Source organism: Empidonax traillii, unplaced genomic scaffold (assembly GCF_003031625.1).
Source record: "Empidonax traillii isolate 1590-97213 ecotype Southwest subspecies unplaced genomic scaffold, ASM303162v1 scaffold574:size890810, whole genome shotgun sequence".
Classification (NCBI taxonomy): Eukaryota; Metazoa; Chordata; class Aves; order Passeriformes; family Tyrannidae; genus Empidonax; species Empidonax traillii.
The window spans coordinates 220,602-233,975 of NW_020955767.1; the positions used below are offsets into that span (position 1 = coordinate 220,602).

At 37.3% G+C, this 13,374-nt stretch overlaps 1 protein-coding gene across 3 annotated transcripts in view; it reads right to left on the reverse strand.

Annotated features, from left to right (window-relative positions):
- CFAP58 (cilia and flagella associated protein 58) overlaps nucleotides 1-13,374 on the reverse strand; it is a 55,499-nt gene that overhangs the window by 24,516 nt on the left and 17,609 nt on the right. For all 3 annotated transcript variants that reach the window (XM_027898003.1, XM_027898004.1, XM_027898001.1), the window contains 5 exons: nucleotides 9,492-9,653; nucleotides 6,555-6,701; nucleotides 2,995-3,135; nucleotides 2,417-2,640; nucleotides 279-390 (listed from right to left, as the gene is read on the reverse strand). In XM_027898003.1, the coding sequence (XP_027753804.1) occupies nucleotides 279-390; nucleotides 2,417-2,640; nucleotides 2,995-3,135; nucleotides 6,555-6,701; nucleotides 9,492-9,653 (786 nt within the window). The remainder of the gene's footprint in view (nucleotides 1-278; nucleotides 391-2,416; nucleotides 2,641-2,994; nucleotides 3,136-6,554; nucleotides 6,702-9,491; nucleotides 9,654-13,374) is intronic.

Here is a 13,374-nt window from a genome sequence, read left to right on the forward strand (position 1 = left end):
CCTTCTCAATTCACCTTACGAATTCTTACTCCCTTTAGCATTTGACTGTCTCTTTACAAATCCCTCTGCAATTTTTCATTGAAAAAGTGATACAAAAATAACACTGATTGCATTGTGCAAGGAAACCATTCAGCAGTTAAGGGTTCCACTGGCACTATGGAAATTCCAGTCTGCCTGCCCCTCCACATCATTTGCGTAACAGTAAACGAAATGGGCTTTGTGCTGGGTCACTGATTTGGTAATAGGGGCTTTGGGAACATGAAATGCTCACACATCACCTCTAATTTTCTCCATCTGTGAACTTTCAAGGGCTTCTGCAGCTCTTCTTCCAAAATTCTGCATCGAGTCTGTTCCTTTAACAGTTCCTTCTGCATGTGATGAACCTCAAATCTGAAGACCAGCATGAAATAAAAAGAAAAATAACCCACTGAAATCATATCAGTGTGACCAAGGCACTAATATGAACATTAACAAGTCATTCTCTCATGTACTACAGCGCACAGGAAGCACTACAAGGAAAACACAAAGAGTCACTTTGCCACTACAGCAACACTGTAGTGGCAAAAAAAAGTAGCAGCACTGACACCTCTAAACAGGTGGAATCATAAGGTAACACAGATCTCTTCACTTGCTCCATCAACAATGGCTCAGAAAAGCGACTCTTGGGGAATCCACTCCACAGCCTACTGGATCTCACTGTTCATATCTTCCCATTTACATTAAGGCCAGAAGGATTGTTAGCTCATCAACCTACAAATCAGTTATGGGTCACATCCAGTTACCCCTGGATTGAATCTAATAGTTTGTGTTTGAAAGAAGTTTTTAAATCTATTTGGCTAATACAATCTATTAAATAAAACACACTCTAGGCCCTAAGTAAGACGGACACCGTTCCTTACAGAACTGAAGTTTGATTTCTTTTACTCTTACTACCTCTCCTCAAGGAATTTCCGAGATGACTTGTTGCTGAATTTAAAATTAATTGAGCACTACCAAGATTCTTTGACAACTAGGCCTTTATGGTGGGGATTGGGGGTTGAGGAGCAGGGAAAAAAAAAAGGTGCTTTTTGGAATGGTCTGACCCCGATCACTCTAGTGATTGGATCCTGTAAGTTCTCCAAGGTCAAAAGGAGGTGGAGAATCACGATGTGCCTGCCATTGAATCTTTTCCTGCTAAGCTCAGAGTTACATTTAGCTCACTAGAGAGAAAAATACCTTTTTTTTTAACTGTGAGGTTGGACAAGGTTATGGAGGAGGAAAAAAACTCACATCTCCAATTGGCAAATCAAGAAAGCTAATTAGCAGCACAAGTGATATATGGAGTCTTTCGACAGGCAGTTTTCATGATGGTTTTGGACTTCATTAAAGTATGTGATTGCTGCTGCAGTTAGGAAGAATTGATCCACCCATCATGGCATGCATCACACTACACTTCAATACCATCACTGAGTTTCAATACAGTAACAGACTTTCAGCTGAATGTATTTGGGCAGCAAGTTCAAATCCTATTCCTGTCTGCAGTCAGTCGATGAAAACTGCAATTGCTAATGTTGTGTGCCCAGTTCTCTTTTCTGTTTCACCAAATCAAACTGGCATAATTCCACTGGAGTCAATGGGACTGACCATGGACTGAAGTTAATTTGTTCTGCTGAAAGGCATGGAATTACACTGATAAGCTAAAGATCTAGCCCAAAACTGTGGTAGCTACATAGAATTGGAATGATGGTTATCTGCTAAAAACATAACTGCCTCTCTTTACAAACCAAGACTGATTCTATAGAAAATGACATTAGTTTCCCATTAGGAAAGAATACACTTCTAATAGAGGAGGGTTAAAAAAAGGAATGAAGCATTAAGCCAGAGAAGGAGGAGATAAATCAGGCTTGGGCTATTAAACTTGTGTTTTAAAGAAACACAACCTTCAATGAAAATTTAACTAAATCTTTCTAAGAGAGCATGCTTGCATATAAATCTAGAAGGAGAGAGCTCTGAAAGTGCCAGAGTTTGTCATAAATATGTCAAGTGTTCCCCATACTCTGTGGATCGCTTAAAAAAAAAGGGAGTTCTACTAATCTGAGCCTTGTACCACTGTACCACTATAAACACCTTTTGTGCTGATGTCTGTAGGTTTATTCTGTAGGCAGCAACTCACAGTACAAAGGGAAATATGGAAACTGTTTAACTTTGGCCAAGATGTCTTCTTTCTTCCTTCCTATATTTTAATTTTCTTTATTGCTGATAAGTTGTTTTATAAATTTAATCCAGTTTGTGTTTGAGTTCAGACCAAACCACCTCCTTCTCCAAGGTATAACGCTTGTTGATACAAATCTTTACCATGCATAAAACATGTTTTCTGTCTCAAACATAAAATCATGGCTGCAGTCACTATGGAAATGCATTCAATCAGGTTTTCTACCTGAGGTCCTCCACATTAGCCACGCTCTTGCCGAGTATTCCCTTCTCACGCCGAAGTTTTTTGATCTCCAGCTTGAGAATTCGGACGTCCTCCATTCTCTGCCGGTACTCGCTCTCGCCCCTGTTGAGGATGGCCTGCTGGATTTTTATCTTTTCATAGAGCAGAGCCACTTCATCATTGCGGCGAATAAGCTGGGTGGCCAGGGCGTGTCTCTCACTGAGCACCTGTAAGGGCACGGGGCAAAGCAGTGAGCTCAGCTACAGTTCCTTCACACCATCCCCAACTATCATGACTATATTTGTATCAGTCGAAATCATGTGCATTAAGAGGCTTCACTGTTTTTAATTAAAGAAATATGGCAAGAACCTAATAGTATCCCCTATAAGGGTTCAGTCACCTGAACAGTATAAACTACGTATTTCGTTCACTTCAGTGCCTTACCAGTTTGGTTTTAAGGCACTATAAAGCTTTAGTAGCACCACATTCACAGTAGCTGAGGATCTTCATCTTAAAAATGCACTTGACAAATGAGGTAACAAAATGCAGAGTGTTTGAAAACTCAAATTAGAGATTCCTACCTTGTCAAATTCCTTCTTGTGCTTCAACCTCTCTGCATCAGCTTCAGCAATGATGTTTAGGAGTTTTCTCTCTTCTGCCTCCTGATTTTCTATAAATTTTTTGGTTTCCAGAGCCTGTCTTGTCAGCTTAACCAGTTCAGCCTGATGGAGAGAAAGAACATAGATAAACTGTGCTTAGTAACAACTTTGCATTACATAAACCTACAATTAAGACTTGGGATTTTAAAAAATATTTCATACATTCTTTTAGCTTCCTGAGAGGTACATATTTTGTTAGTTTTTGAGAATAAATCACCAAGACAAGCAGGTATGAAGACCAAAAAGAAATATTGTAAACACTATTTAAAAATCATTGTAGAAATTTGAAAGGATTTTTATCTATTACAGTGGTTCAAGTTGTAATCCAGGGATGTCCCATTTAATAAATTCAAAAAAAAACCCCATACAGGTCATATTTGGAAAACTTTTCAGGAGTTGTTATTCAAATTTTAAAGTCAGTCTGGGATGTGAGAAACGAAAGTTCACCTTGCTAAGAGGGCAACAATCTATGCTGTAGAACACAACTAGAAAAGGCTTCAGACTGGAATAACAGAATTGGTGGAGAAGATGACAACCAGGCAGGGAACAGCAAAATTAAAGAGCTATAGCACTTTGCTTAGTGGATGTGTGTAGATGAAGAAGACTGGGAAAAGAAGGCTGTCCCTAAGTGAAGGAGCAGCAATGCACTGCTGCAGTGACTGCACAGCACTAACAAACCAACACTGCCCAATCGTTCTACCCCACTGTCACAAAATGTATAATTCAAGGCATGTATGTAGATATAAACTAATAAGGTCTTCTTGGATTATTATCAAGTTTCTATCATTGCTATGCAACTAGAGCCAAGGTGGAACTAGCTGACCACATTTTAATAGATATGCAAATTTTCAAGCCTTGACTCAAAGACTTTGCCGCAGCTCTGGCCCTTATAAAGGATGATGTTCAAGTTGCCTTTTGGGAACAAGCATCATCCAATGTTGAAAGAATTAGGCTGTGATAAAGGCTGCACCTGCAAAAACATCAATTTAAGACAGAAACAGCTCCATCATCATAATAGAATAGGTTTTTCCATTCTTATTTTCTTTAATAAAATTCTCATTTTCCCATATGTGCGAGACATATCTCTCTTAGTCAGTGTTAGATATTCATCAGAATTCATCAGCTGAATGAAAATGCAAGCCACTTCACACTGAAATGCAATCAACACTGTGCAAAAGCTGTCTACAAATGTAAAACTGCTCATGTGTTCAGTACTGCTGGATAGTATTTTTTTAATATATCAAAATTCTATGGTCTCCTTATGTCAGAAAAATATGAATTGTAAACAAGAAGTGGCATTAGATGTTGGCAGTAAACATTTATATAAACAAATCTCCTTACTGGAACGCACTAAGTTAAAATAAATCTGAACTGCCTTGTATAGTAAAGAACATAAATACTTTAAGCCACACAAAAGCCCAACAAGTTAACAGGGTTTTCAGTTAGATTAAATATGCAGAAAACTACAGTAGGAGGGTCTGTGTACGTTAGGTAAGAGAAAAGGAAATGAATAAACACAGTCACTGGCAAGCAGAAAAATGATCAGGTCTGAAATGCCTGTAAATCAGCCCAGCTCACTTGAAGTCACTTCAGAGAATTTATATGAACTGAAGAACAGTCAGCAAGAAAGAATAATGTATATAGGACCTATACCAGTATCTCAAACCAAATTCAAACTAAATTCTTGTTTAGATTCTGAAATATTACTGAAAGTTAAGAGGTTTTTTTAGTGGTATTTGAGGTGGAAAGAAAATATGAGTTTTACAAAAGTTATAACTAAACACAGAATTCTGAAATAACAAGGCAGAGGTTTTATATCCAGATTTCTAGAAAATGCTAAAAAAACCCAAATATGCATAAACATCTACAAAAATATACAAAGCTTGACTTGCCAGCAGCTCAAATCTGGAGGGCCATAGATTGTTTCCAACATTCAGATGCTCTGTCAAACCACCCTGATCTGCAAGCCTGTAAGAAGGCCAACTAAAGCCAAAACATGGCTTTGTACTGGCTTTAATTGAGCCTGGATCAGGTATCCTCTGTTTAATTTACCATGATTACACATTTGTGAGACCTTTATGCCATCTGAGATGAGCATAAATCCAATGTCTGTATAATCCCATTCCTATGAATGCCAGTTCTCCACGATTTAGCACATTCTTTAAACTTATTTCCCAGAAACAACTTGCTCACTTCCTTCACATCAGCGCAAACAGGACAAAGTGAGGCTGGCTTGCACCACAAATAATTGTGTTCTTTCGTGCCTGTGACAATCAGCTCCCTCTGAATTCTCCTCTGTTTTAGTATTCAGCAGTGCCACTCAGGTAAGACCACAGTGCCCAGCAGCAATGTCATGTCAATTATGGACAAACTTGCCAATGAGTCATTGTGTGTGTAAACCATGTAGCAATCATATATTTGTCAAATAAATGGCAGATAGTTCTGAGGTGATGAGACAGAATTGGGGACTAGTTAAGGTAGAAAGATGCACCCAGGAAATGAGATGTTGTTTGACTTCACCATTCCTGATAGAACAACTCTGAGACAGATCAGGTGCAAGAACACAAATTCATCACCTTTTTACAAAGCCCCATTGACATCTTGTCATAACTTTAATGTGCTGAGAGGGGCTGAAAACTCAAGAAGTCACTGCAGCAATGCAATAAACTGAGAAAAGAAAACATTGTGAAAAGTGACAGAGAACTTCTAAGTTTTCTGGGGGTATTTTTTTTTTCCCTGCTATTGTTTTTTTTCCTCAGTGTTTAGTGAAGATTAAAAATAAGCTTCTGTGGACACTAACTTCTTAAATCTTTCCAGAGCACAGCAAATTGGGTTGAGATATCACCACAAATCTAATAGCTTACCTAAGGATGGGCTGCAGCCAACACTTAGAAGAACCAGAGCTTCAAGCTCAGCTTTCCTTTGATTTACAACAGATTCTTCCTGCTTTATACCACAATATAACTTAAATAACATAAAATAACTTTCTGTGCAGAGGGACCTACTAAAAAGCACTGCCTAACTCCCAGAAGACTAATGCTTGCTAGTTACACAGAAATACAAGATTGTAAAGTGTAATATAATGGGGTTTGCACTAAAAAACAACAGAGAGAAAAGAAGGTTTTAAAAATAAAAAGTTGCATTACAAGGATCCATATTAAAAAGTTTGCTAGAATCAGGCTATCCCCAAAATCCACTTTTCTGATAGCAAAATGGAACTTTTTAGTAAAAAATGTTCAGTCACCAAGAGATTTAAAGCTTCCAACAGACAGTTCAAGACTTTTCGATAATTATAGGCAGAGATTAAATTTGTCAGATACACAGATTTGTGCAACTACTGTCTCTAAAGTGTACTGAGATCTTGTGCTTCAATGACAGAATAGTTTTTTAAAATACAACAAAACAACTACGACAGACCAGAACATTCTGTGAAATCATGGCAACTATCCTTTGTAAGAAGGTATATGTGTGAAGGGTCTTACTTTCAATGATTCCTTCTCCTCCTCTGATTGCTGATGATCTAGATGTGCTTTTTCAAGGGCTTCATCTTTGTCTTTGAGCTCCTCCTTCAGCTGATCCAGCTGACGTGTTGAGGTTTTCAGTTTCATCTTCGTCTCTGCTATCTCATCCTAAGAAACAGAAAGTGTGATCACACAGAGGGTTAAAAAAAGAGCTTATTTGTGATGGGGAGTTCAGGCTGTTTAGATGTTAGAAAATGTAGCCACAGTGCAAGAGAGGAGATCTGTTGTATAAACTACAAGACATCACTTTTTAATCCAACGGACCAAAACAGTTTCATTAAATGACAATTTTTTTATTATGCCAGCATGACATTGCAATAAAAAAGCCTTTAAAAGATACACTGGCAAAAATAACGGTCATCAATTATGAGTTTAATAAGCCATTTAAAGTGTGGGACACACTATAAGAACGAGCAGTCAATCCGAATTATTATGATTCAATCATATCCATCTGTTTTCATGCTCCTAGTACTGTGTTTTTCGGTGATGTTGTATGCATTTGGGCACAAATCTTTAGAGAGAAGCTGGTTTTGTGCAAATGAACACACCCATCAGTGAGGCATCTATATGGTTGCAAGGGAGAATAGAAAATGCTTACCTCCATTTTGCCTATGTTCTAGCTTGGACAGAGGTGTAAGGGGGAAAAGAGTCCCTGCTATGAGAATACTTAGCATATATTTTAAGCTCAAAACTCAGAGTAAAAAGGGCTGGCAGCAGTGAAGAGAGATCAGGTCACTAAGAATACTTCTACTCACAGCACAAAGGTGCCTGAGTGTAGAAAATTAACCATTTCATTTCATCCCAGTGACAGCACATGTTATGACATGAAACGGAAGCTAACAAATTCAGTGCTTTTCTGGATCTGATGAAAGTAGCTTTAGAAGCTCACAGACAAGACATGATAATCTTTCATGTCAATACATCCTCTTCCAATACAAAACCAGGGTTTTCAAAGCTCTTTCTATGCTGTCCCCCATAGGTGTGGATTTACTTGACAAATGAGTGATGTTTTCTTGCATGAAGTGCTCAGCACAGCTAAGCAAGACCTTGAGTTACAGCAATCTTCATGCAAACAGTACAGAAAACCTGCTGATTAGTAGTAATTTGTCATTAGGCCCAACTGTTTGCATGCTCAGCCACTCTTGTGAATGCAAAAGTCTTATTAAAAGCTGTCTCTGCTACATAACCTATAAATATCTTTACAGTCGTAAAAGATGACAGATTTAACATACAGTGCCTAGACATTTACCCAAATACATTCTCAATTCGTTATTTAATGAAGAACAGTAAGACCATATAATTTTGCAAGCTGATCTTCTAGTCAGCTTGCTTAAACAAATGAACTCCTAACACCAAAAGAAACCCCAAGGATGAAAGCATTGGGTATATCTCATATTAACAGACTGCCAGCATGTCTTTTCCAAGAGATTTTACTGAGCTGAACATTATAGTACTTTGGAGACCACAAGCAAGGTGGGCATAATGGGATCATTTCACATCAAGCAATCTAAAAATACTTCTAGCTTTATATAAACAAGCCTGAGCAAATTTGCTTTACTTCCTGAAAAGAAAAAGAATTTACCATAATGTTTAAAACAACCCTCTTTTTTTTTTTTCTTTCATGACTGGCTTGAATGGCTGTTTTTCTCAGTGCTACACATAATACTGCCTTGGCCAGAAGATCTTCTGGGGTCAGCCTTCTCACGCAGGACTTGCTAAAAAAGTTTTTCAGTATGCCAAGTAAGCTATTAAAGTCTAAACACTGGCCTCTAATAGCTGGAACTGAACAGCACAGTGAATACCACCATGTAACACTCAAAACCCAAAAAGGCTCCTTCGTTTTCTAACTCAACACATAGATGCTCTTCCTTATAAGTAAGCAAATTTATGTTCCATGTTTTAAAATAAAAACAATTTTTTAAAAATCAGCATTGCAATTTTTCAACCCTATTTCTTCTGAGAGAGTCTTTGGGAGCAGCAAGAATCCCAACACTGCATGCATTGAGAGGCTGACTAAGGTCAAGTAACGTGTCCCACATAAGTGGCAAAATGGTTCACCCCTCACAGAATTCAGTACACAGTTGGATAAGAACTTGGACAGCTCATTCCTTCTGCTTTTCAAGCAAAACACCTACCTATTCAAACCTAAGTATAAATCTTAAATTTCCTATATATGTTTACGTCATAAATCCTTATTCAGAAATAACCCAGGGCTGTAAATCTCAGCTATCCAAGGTCCCAATCTCTGCCAATTACAGTAGGATTTGTGTAATATTTTAGATCTTTACATCAGAATAACAGAATACATCCTTAAGTGGTCTGTTCACTGTTTCTAGTATTGTTATTGAGATCCCCAAGGAGGAGATATGAATGGAGAGAATAATTTTCTGAGGAAAATGACAGTCTCTGAGAGGATAAAGTAAGGTGGAAGCATTTGGTTCTTGTCAAAAAATTCCACTTCAGCTGGGAAAGTGTTCTTTCTGCTTTCTAAACCATTATTCACAGTAATGTGCAAACACATTCAGGGTTAAGGAGGCAATCTTATTCCCCTTGTACCCTATTTCACATACATGCATACAACTCCTAAAGGGATAAAACAGAGTGGAGCCAGAATGGTTTTCTGATTCTGAAGCTCCAGTGTACCATGATTTTATGCATGGTTTGAAGTAGGGATGTTGCCACATGATGACTGCTGACTCCTATTTCCAGTCCAAATACAAACAGTGTAGATAAAATGTCAGGGACCTAAAACATTCATTTCCCCAAAACCCACAGGGATGAGGAAACCACTTCTGCCATTGATCCACTGAGCTTCCCTTTCAACAGATTAAAATTAGATCATCAAAAAAACCCAACAAGAGCAGAGAGAGAAACACGAGCAAAAATGTATCCTTCTACCTTAGCTTCAATCAGATTTTTACTGCACAGGCTCCTCTCTGCTCTCAGAGTTTCACAAATGTTTTGTTGCTGTTTTAATTTAATCATTTGCACTTGTACTTCTTTCTCGTAGTCACAGATCTGTATTTGACATATTTCAAGATCTTTCATGTGATGGAGGACCTGGAGCAGAAAGAAAGAAATTAACGTGATTAAACCATCATCACAAGATTGGAAGGACAGGGCAAAGTTTGTGATTTTCTTCTAAGGTGACAAGTTCAAATAGTTTTGGATACAGCTAAAAATCACTTCAGTCCAAATACAAGTTTAACCTTTCTGTATTGCTTATATGGGACAACATTCTATTTTAATCTGATACCTGGGTTTTGTTCAAGACCAAAACTTGCAGATGTGCAAATATTTAATTTAAAAACAAGCTACCAAAAGAAAATATTGCCATTGAGCAGGTTCAATAAAATAAATATTTTATTTATAAAGCAAACCTAGATTTTGTAAATTATGTTGTTTTGGATGTCAGCTGTACAATAAGATGAATAAATACATGTATGTTTTTTCAAGAAGCCCTGCATATACTCCTATATTCCAACAACCCCTCTTTTTTTTTTTAATGAACACATGATCACAAACTGTTGATATATAATTACTGCAATAAGAAAGTAATTTAATGTAACCCAGTCTAAATAAGAAGGTAACCACTATTAGTTGTTTCTATGACAAATTAGAAATAATTATGTAAATATATGTAAAAAGAAAGAAGTATTGTAGGCTACAGAAAGAAGGTGATCACATTCAGTATCAATAAACAAAAATACAAAATTTTATACATATCTTTATTGAACAGCAACATACTAATACATAATAATTATTATGTTAGAAGGACAAAAATATAAATGTTTGCTAATCATTATGATGGGCTTCTAAATTATTTTTTTGAAACATAAGAACCTTTCTCCTGCTGTACAAAGCTGAAAACTGAGGAGCTCAAGCAAGCAGCATTCATACAGAATTCAGCATTACAAAGAAATCAGATTAAAAGAAATATAAAGAAAATTAAGGAGTACACACATCAAGAACAACTTAGCAGGTTCTCTACCTGGGAGAAGAAAACAATGCTATCCCTAGAGCTAAAAAAATCAAGCATTAAAGTAAAAGCTGAGGAATCACATGGACGAAATCCAGGAGAGAAGTCCATTTCCAACTGCAGTTCATATCCAGTTCTCCTGACTCTGCATTTGAAGGTAGCAGTTTGGGCTAAGATTCATGTTTATATATCAAATGGGAAGAAAATGTTTACATCAAATAGTTAATAAATACAAAGTTTGCAGTGGACCTTGAAAGCCTTGTGAGGCCTAACTGTGGGGCAGGATTAAATAATTAAACATTCTATCAGGTACCTCCAACCAACTTTGAAGACAGGAGATAGCTAAACAAACACAAAAAAATTTATTACAGCAGCAGGAATATAATTCCAGCAGTAGCTGACTGTAGTTGACTTCAGATGATCCCAGGAACTGCTTACAACGCAATACAAAAACACAGTCCTAGTTTATAACCTACTCCTGCTTTTTCCTTTTCTGTTGACACAACCTGCCAATAGTAATAGGAAGGAGAAGAAATGAATAAGGCATGTTTTCTATCTGCACTGTGGTGATCATAGGCGGGAGCAAGATTTGAAAGTAGGTCACTGCATTTTTAAGTGTTTTACTTGATTTTGATACAAGCGAAGTAAGAGTGTGGACAAAGTTTTCTGAGTTGTGCTTACAGGCAGGATGCTGACTCTGCTTATTCAGGAATTATTAAACCCAAATAATTCTTTCTTATAAATACAGGAAAGATACATGAAGTGTTTCACAACACAGCCCCGTGGGAGGCTGAGGATTCTCAATTCCTATTTAGTCGATAGCATGCTACACCTCTAATATTTGGCAAGGAGGTCCCAAAGGTAACTGAAAGTATTAGATATTCATAGTTTTCTCCTGTATCCTCATAGCTTTTTTATCTGTACACTTAACTATCATCTACTGCTGGTTACCTGTTTAGTTCAGTGAGCCTACTCAATACCTCAGCAGTGGTGTTGCCCTTATTTGCTTACCCGTTTTTAAGCACCCTGAGAAGTTGCTGCCATGGCCTTAATGATATGCCCATAAAACATGAGGTTTTTCAAAAGATTATGTTAATTTTAAAAAGAAATTTTTTTTTAATTTTTCTGGATATGTTGTTAATTGCAAACTTAAAATTTTTAAAGGCTTTATGTGAAGAAAAAACAACATATTAGAGACTGGCTTTGTGACCCCCTCAGAAGACACAGTCTGGGGACACTTCAGATGAGACCAAAAGGTACACTTCACTGCCTCGTTTTAAGCAGCCTAAAACTTCCACAGAGAAGCTAAGATTTCATAATTTAAGAATTTCAATTCAAAAAGGAAATATTCTAGCAGCAGTTGTAGCTCAGTAATACAGGCTACACAACAAAGAGCAAAGAGCAAATTTTTTTCCTCACTTGTGCTGGCCCATCTACAAGTAAGACAATTCAACAAGTGACACTGACTTAAAAATGGTACAAGTGAGCAGTCAGCCAAAGCAATAGATAAAAGAGAAAGCCATGGTTGAATTTTCACCCCTAAAATATTTTACTGTTGTAGATGTAACTTTGCTGACTCTGCTCATCAGTTACTAGTAAATGATGATTTTGAAAGAGGAATTCTGCAGTTCTACAGGTTTTGTCCTGCTGCAAATAACCAGACAGCTTTCAGAGCCAGCATGGCGAAATCTTTGATGGGTTTGGCTCTTTACCTCTTACACAATGCCAAAAGGAGATGGTGAGGAATGGGCATTCAATGGCCATAGAGTTACTGCCCATCAGTAGCTCATTCCCCACCAGCTGTGAAATGACTCTCATAGTTTTGCCACACTCAAATCTGCATAGATCAAAGAGCAAACCTAAATATTACCTAGCTGATATAATAATCCTGATCCTATGTCCTCCTTCTACTCTGTGTTTTGACTTGAAGGACAAGGCTATTGTCTCACATACTTCTGTACTTGTACTCCTGCTCTTCACCTGTCAGCTGAGTCAGGAATTTGGTGAGCCAAGTCCTTTGGAAATTTGCAGTCACAATGCAGGCATCATTATACAAATGATATATAAACAGCTCAAGTGTCATAAGCCATTTACCGAGCCTGTGCCTTATAAGAAGTGACAGAAAATTTGCAACTGAAGTGGCACAGGAAGAAAAGACAAAGTAAATAAGCAAACATTTGTCATTTTCACCCTCAAAATATTGTGGACAACCCTAACCAGAACTAAAAGAAAGAACCTTGTAGTTCTGAGTGCTATGAATTACTCTCTGGCCTTAGTTTACAATGTCCCTAACTCATATCTATCCTGTTAAAAATGCACCATGAGGGAAAGATGCAAAATACGACTTTGCAACAAAGACAAATCTCACTTTCATGGAATATTATTTCCAAGGAAATTATGAGGTATTCCAGGCAATGGAGCATATAGCATTCAAAAATGATTTAAAAGCCTCTAGTCACCTGAAGTTGGAAAGGATAACTTTAAAGTGAAAAGATAGCAAATAACTTGTGAGTTGAAACAGCTTGAAAGCTAATCCCAGTAAATCAATGAGCTTCTTGGAGGGCTCTTCAACATGATAGACAACAATTAACGGAACAAGTTAAAATCATGTTCCTGAGTTTATTCCATCAGGAATAAATTTATACATAATAATGGGCAGCAGGCAACACAAATTTTATGCGGTGGTTCTCTGCAGTTGCTTCTGGAAAACTTTCATTTTGCAGAGTAGCTTCAACATATTGAGATGTTTTCACATAATTGGAGTAATCCTTCAAAATGTTAAGTCTCTTAAAAAGATGTCGA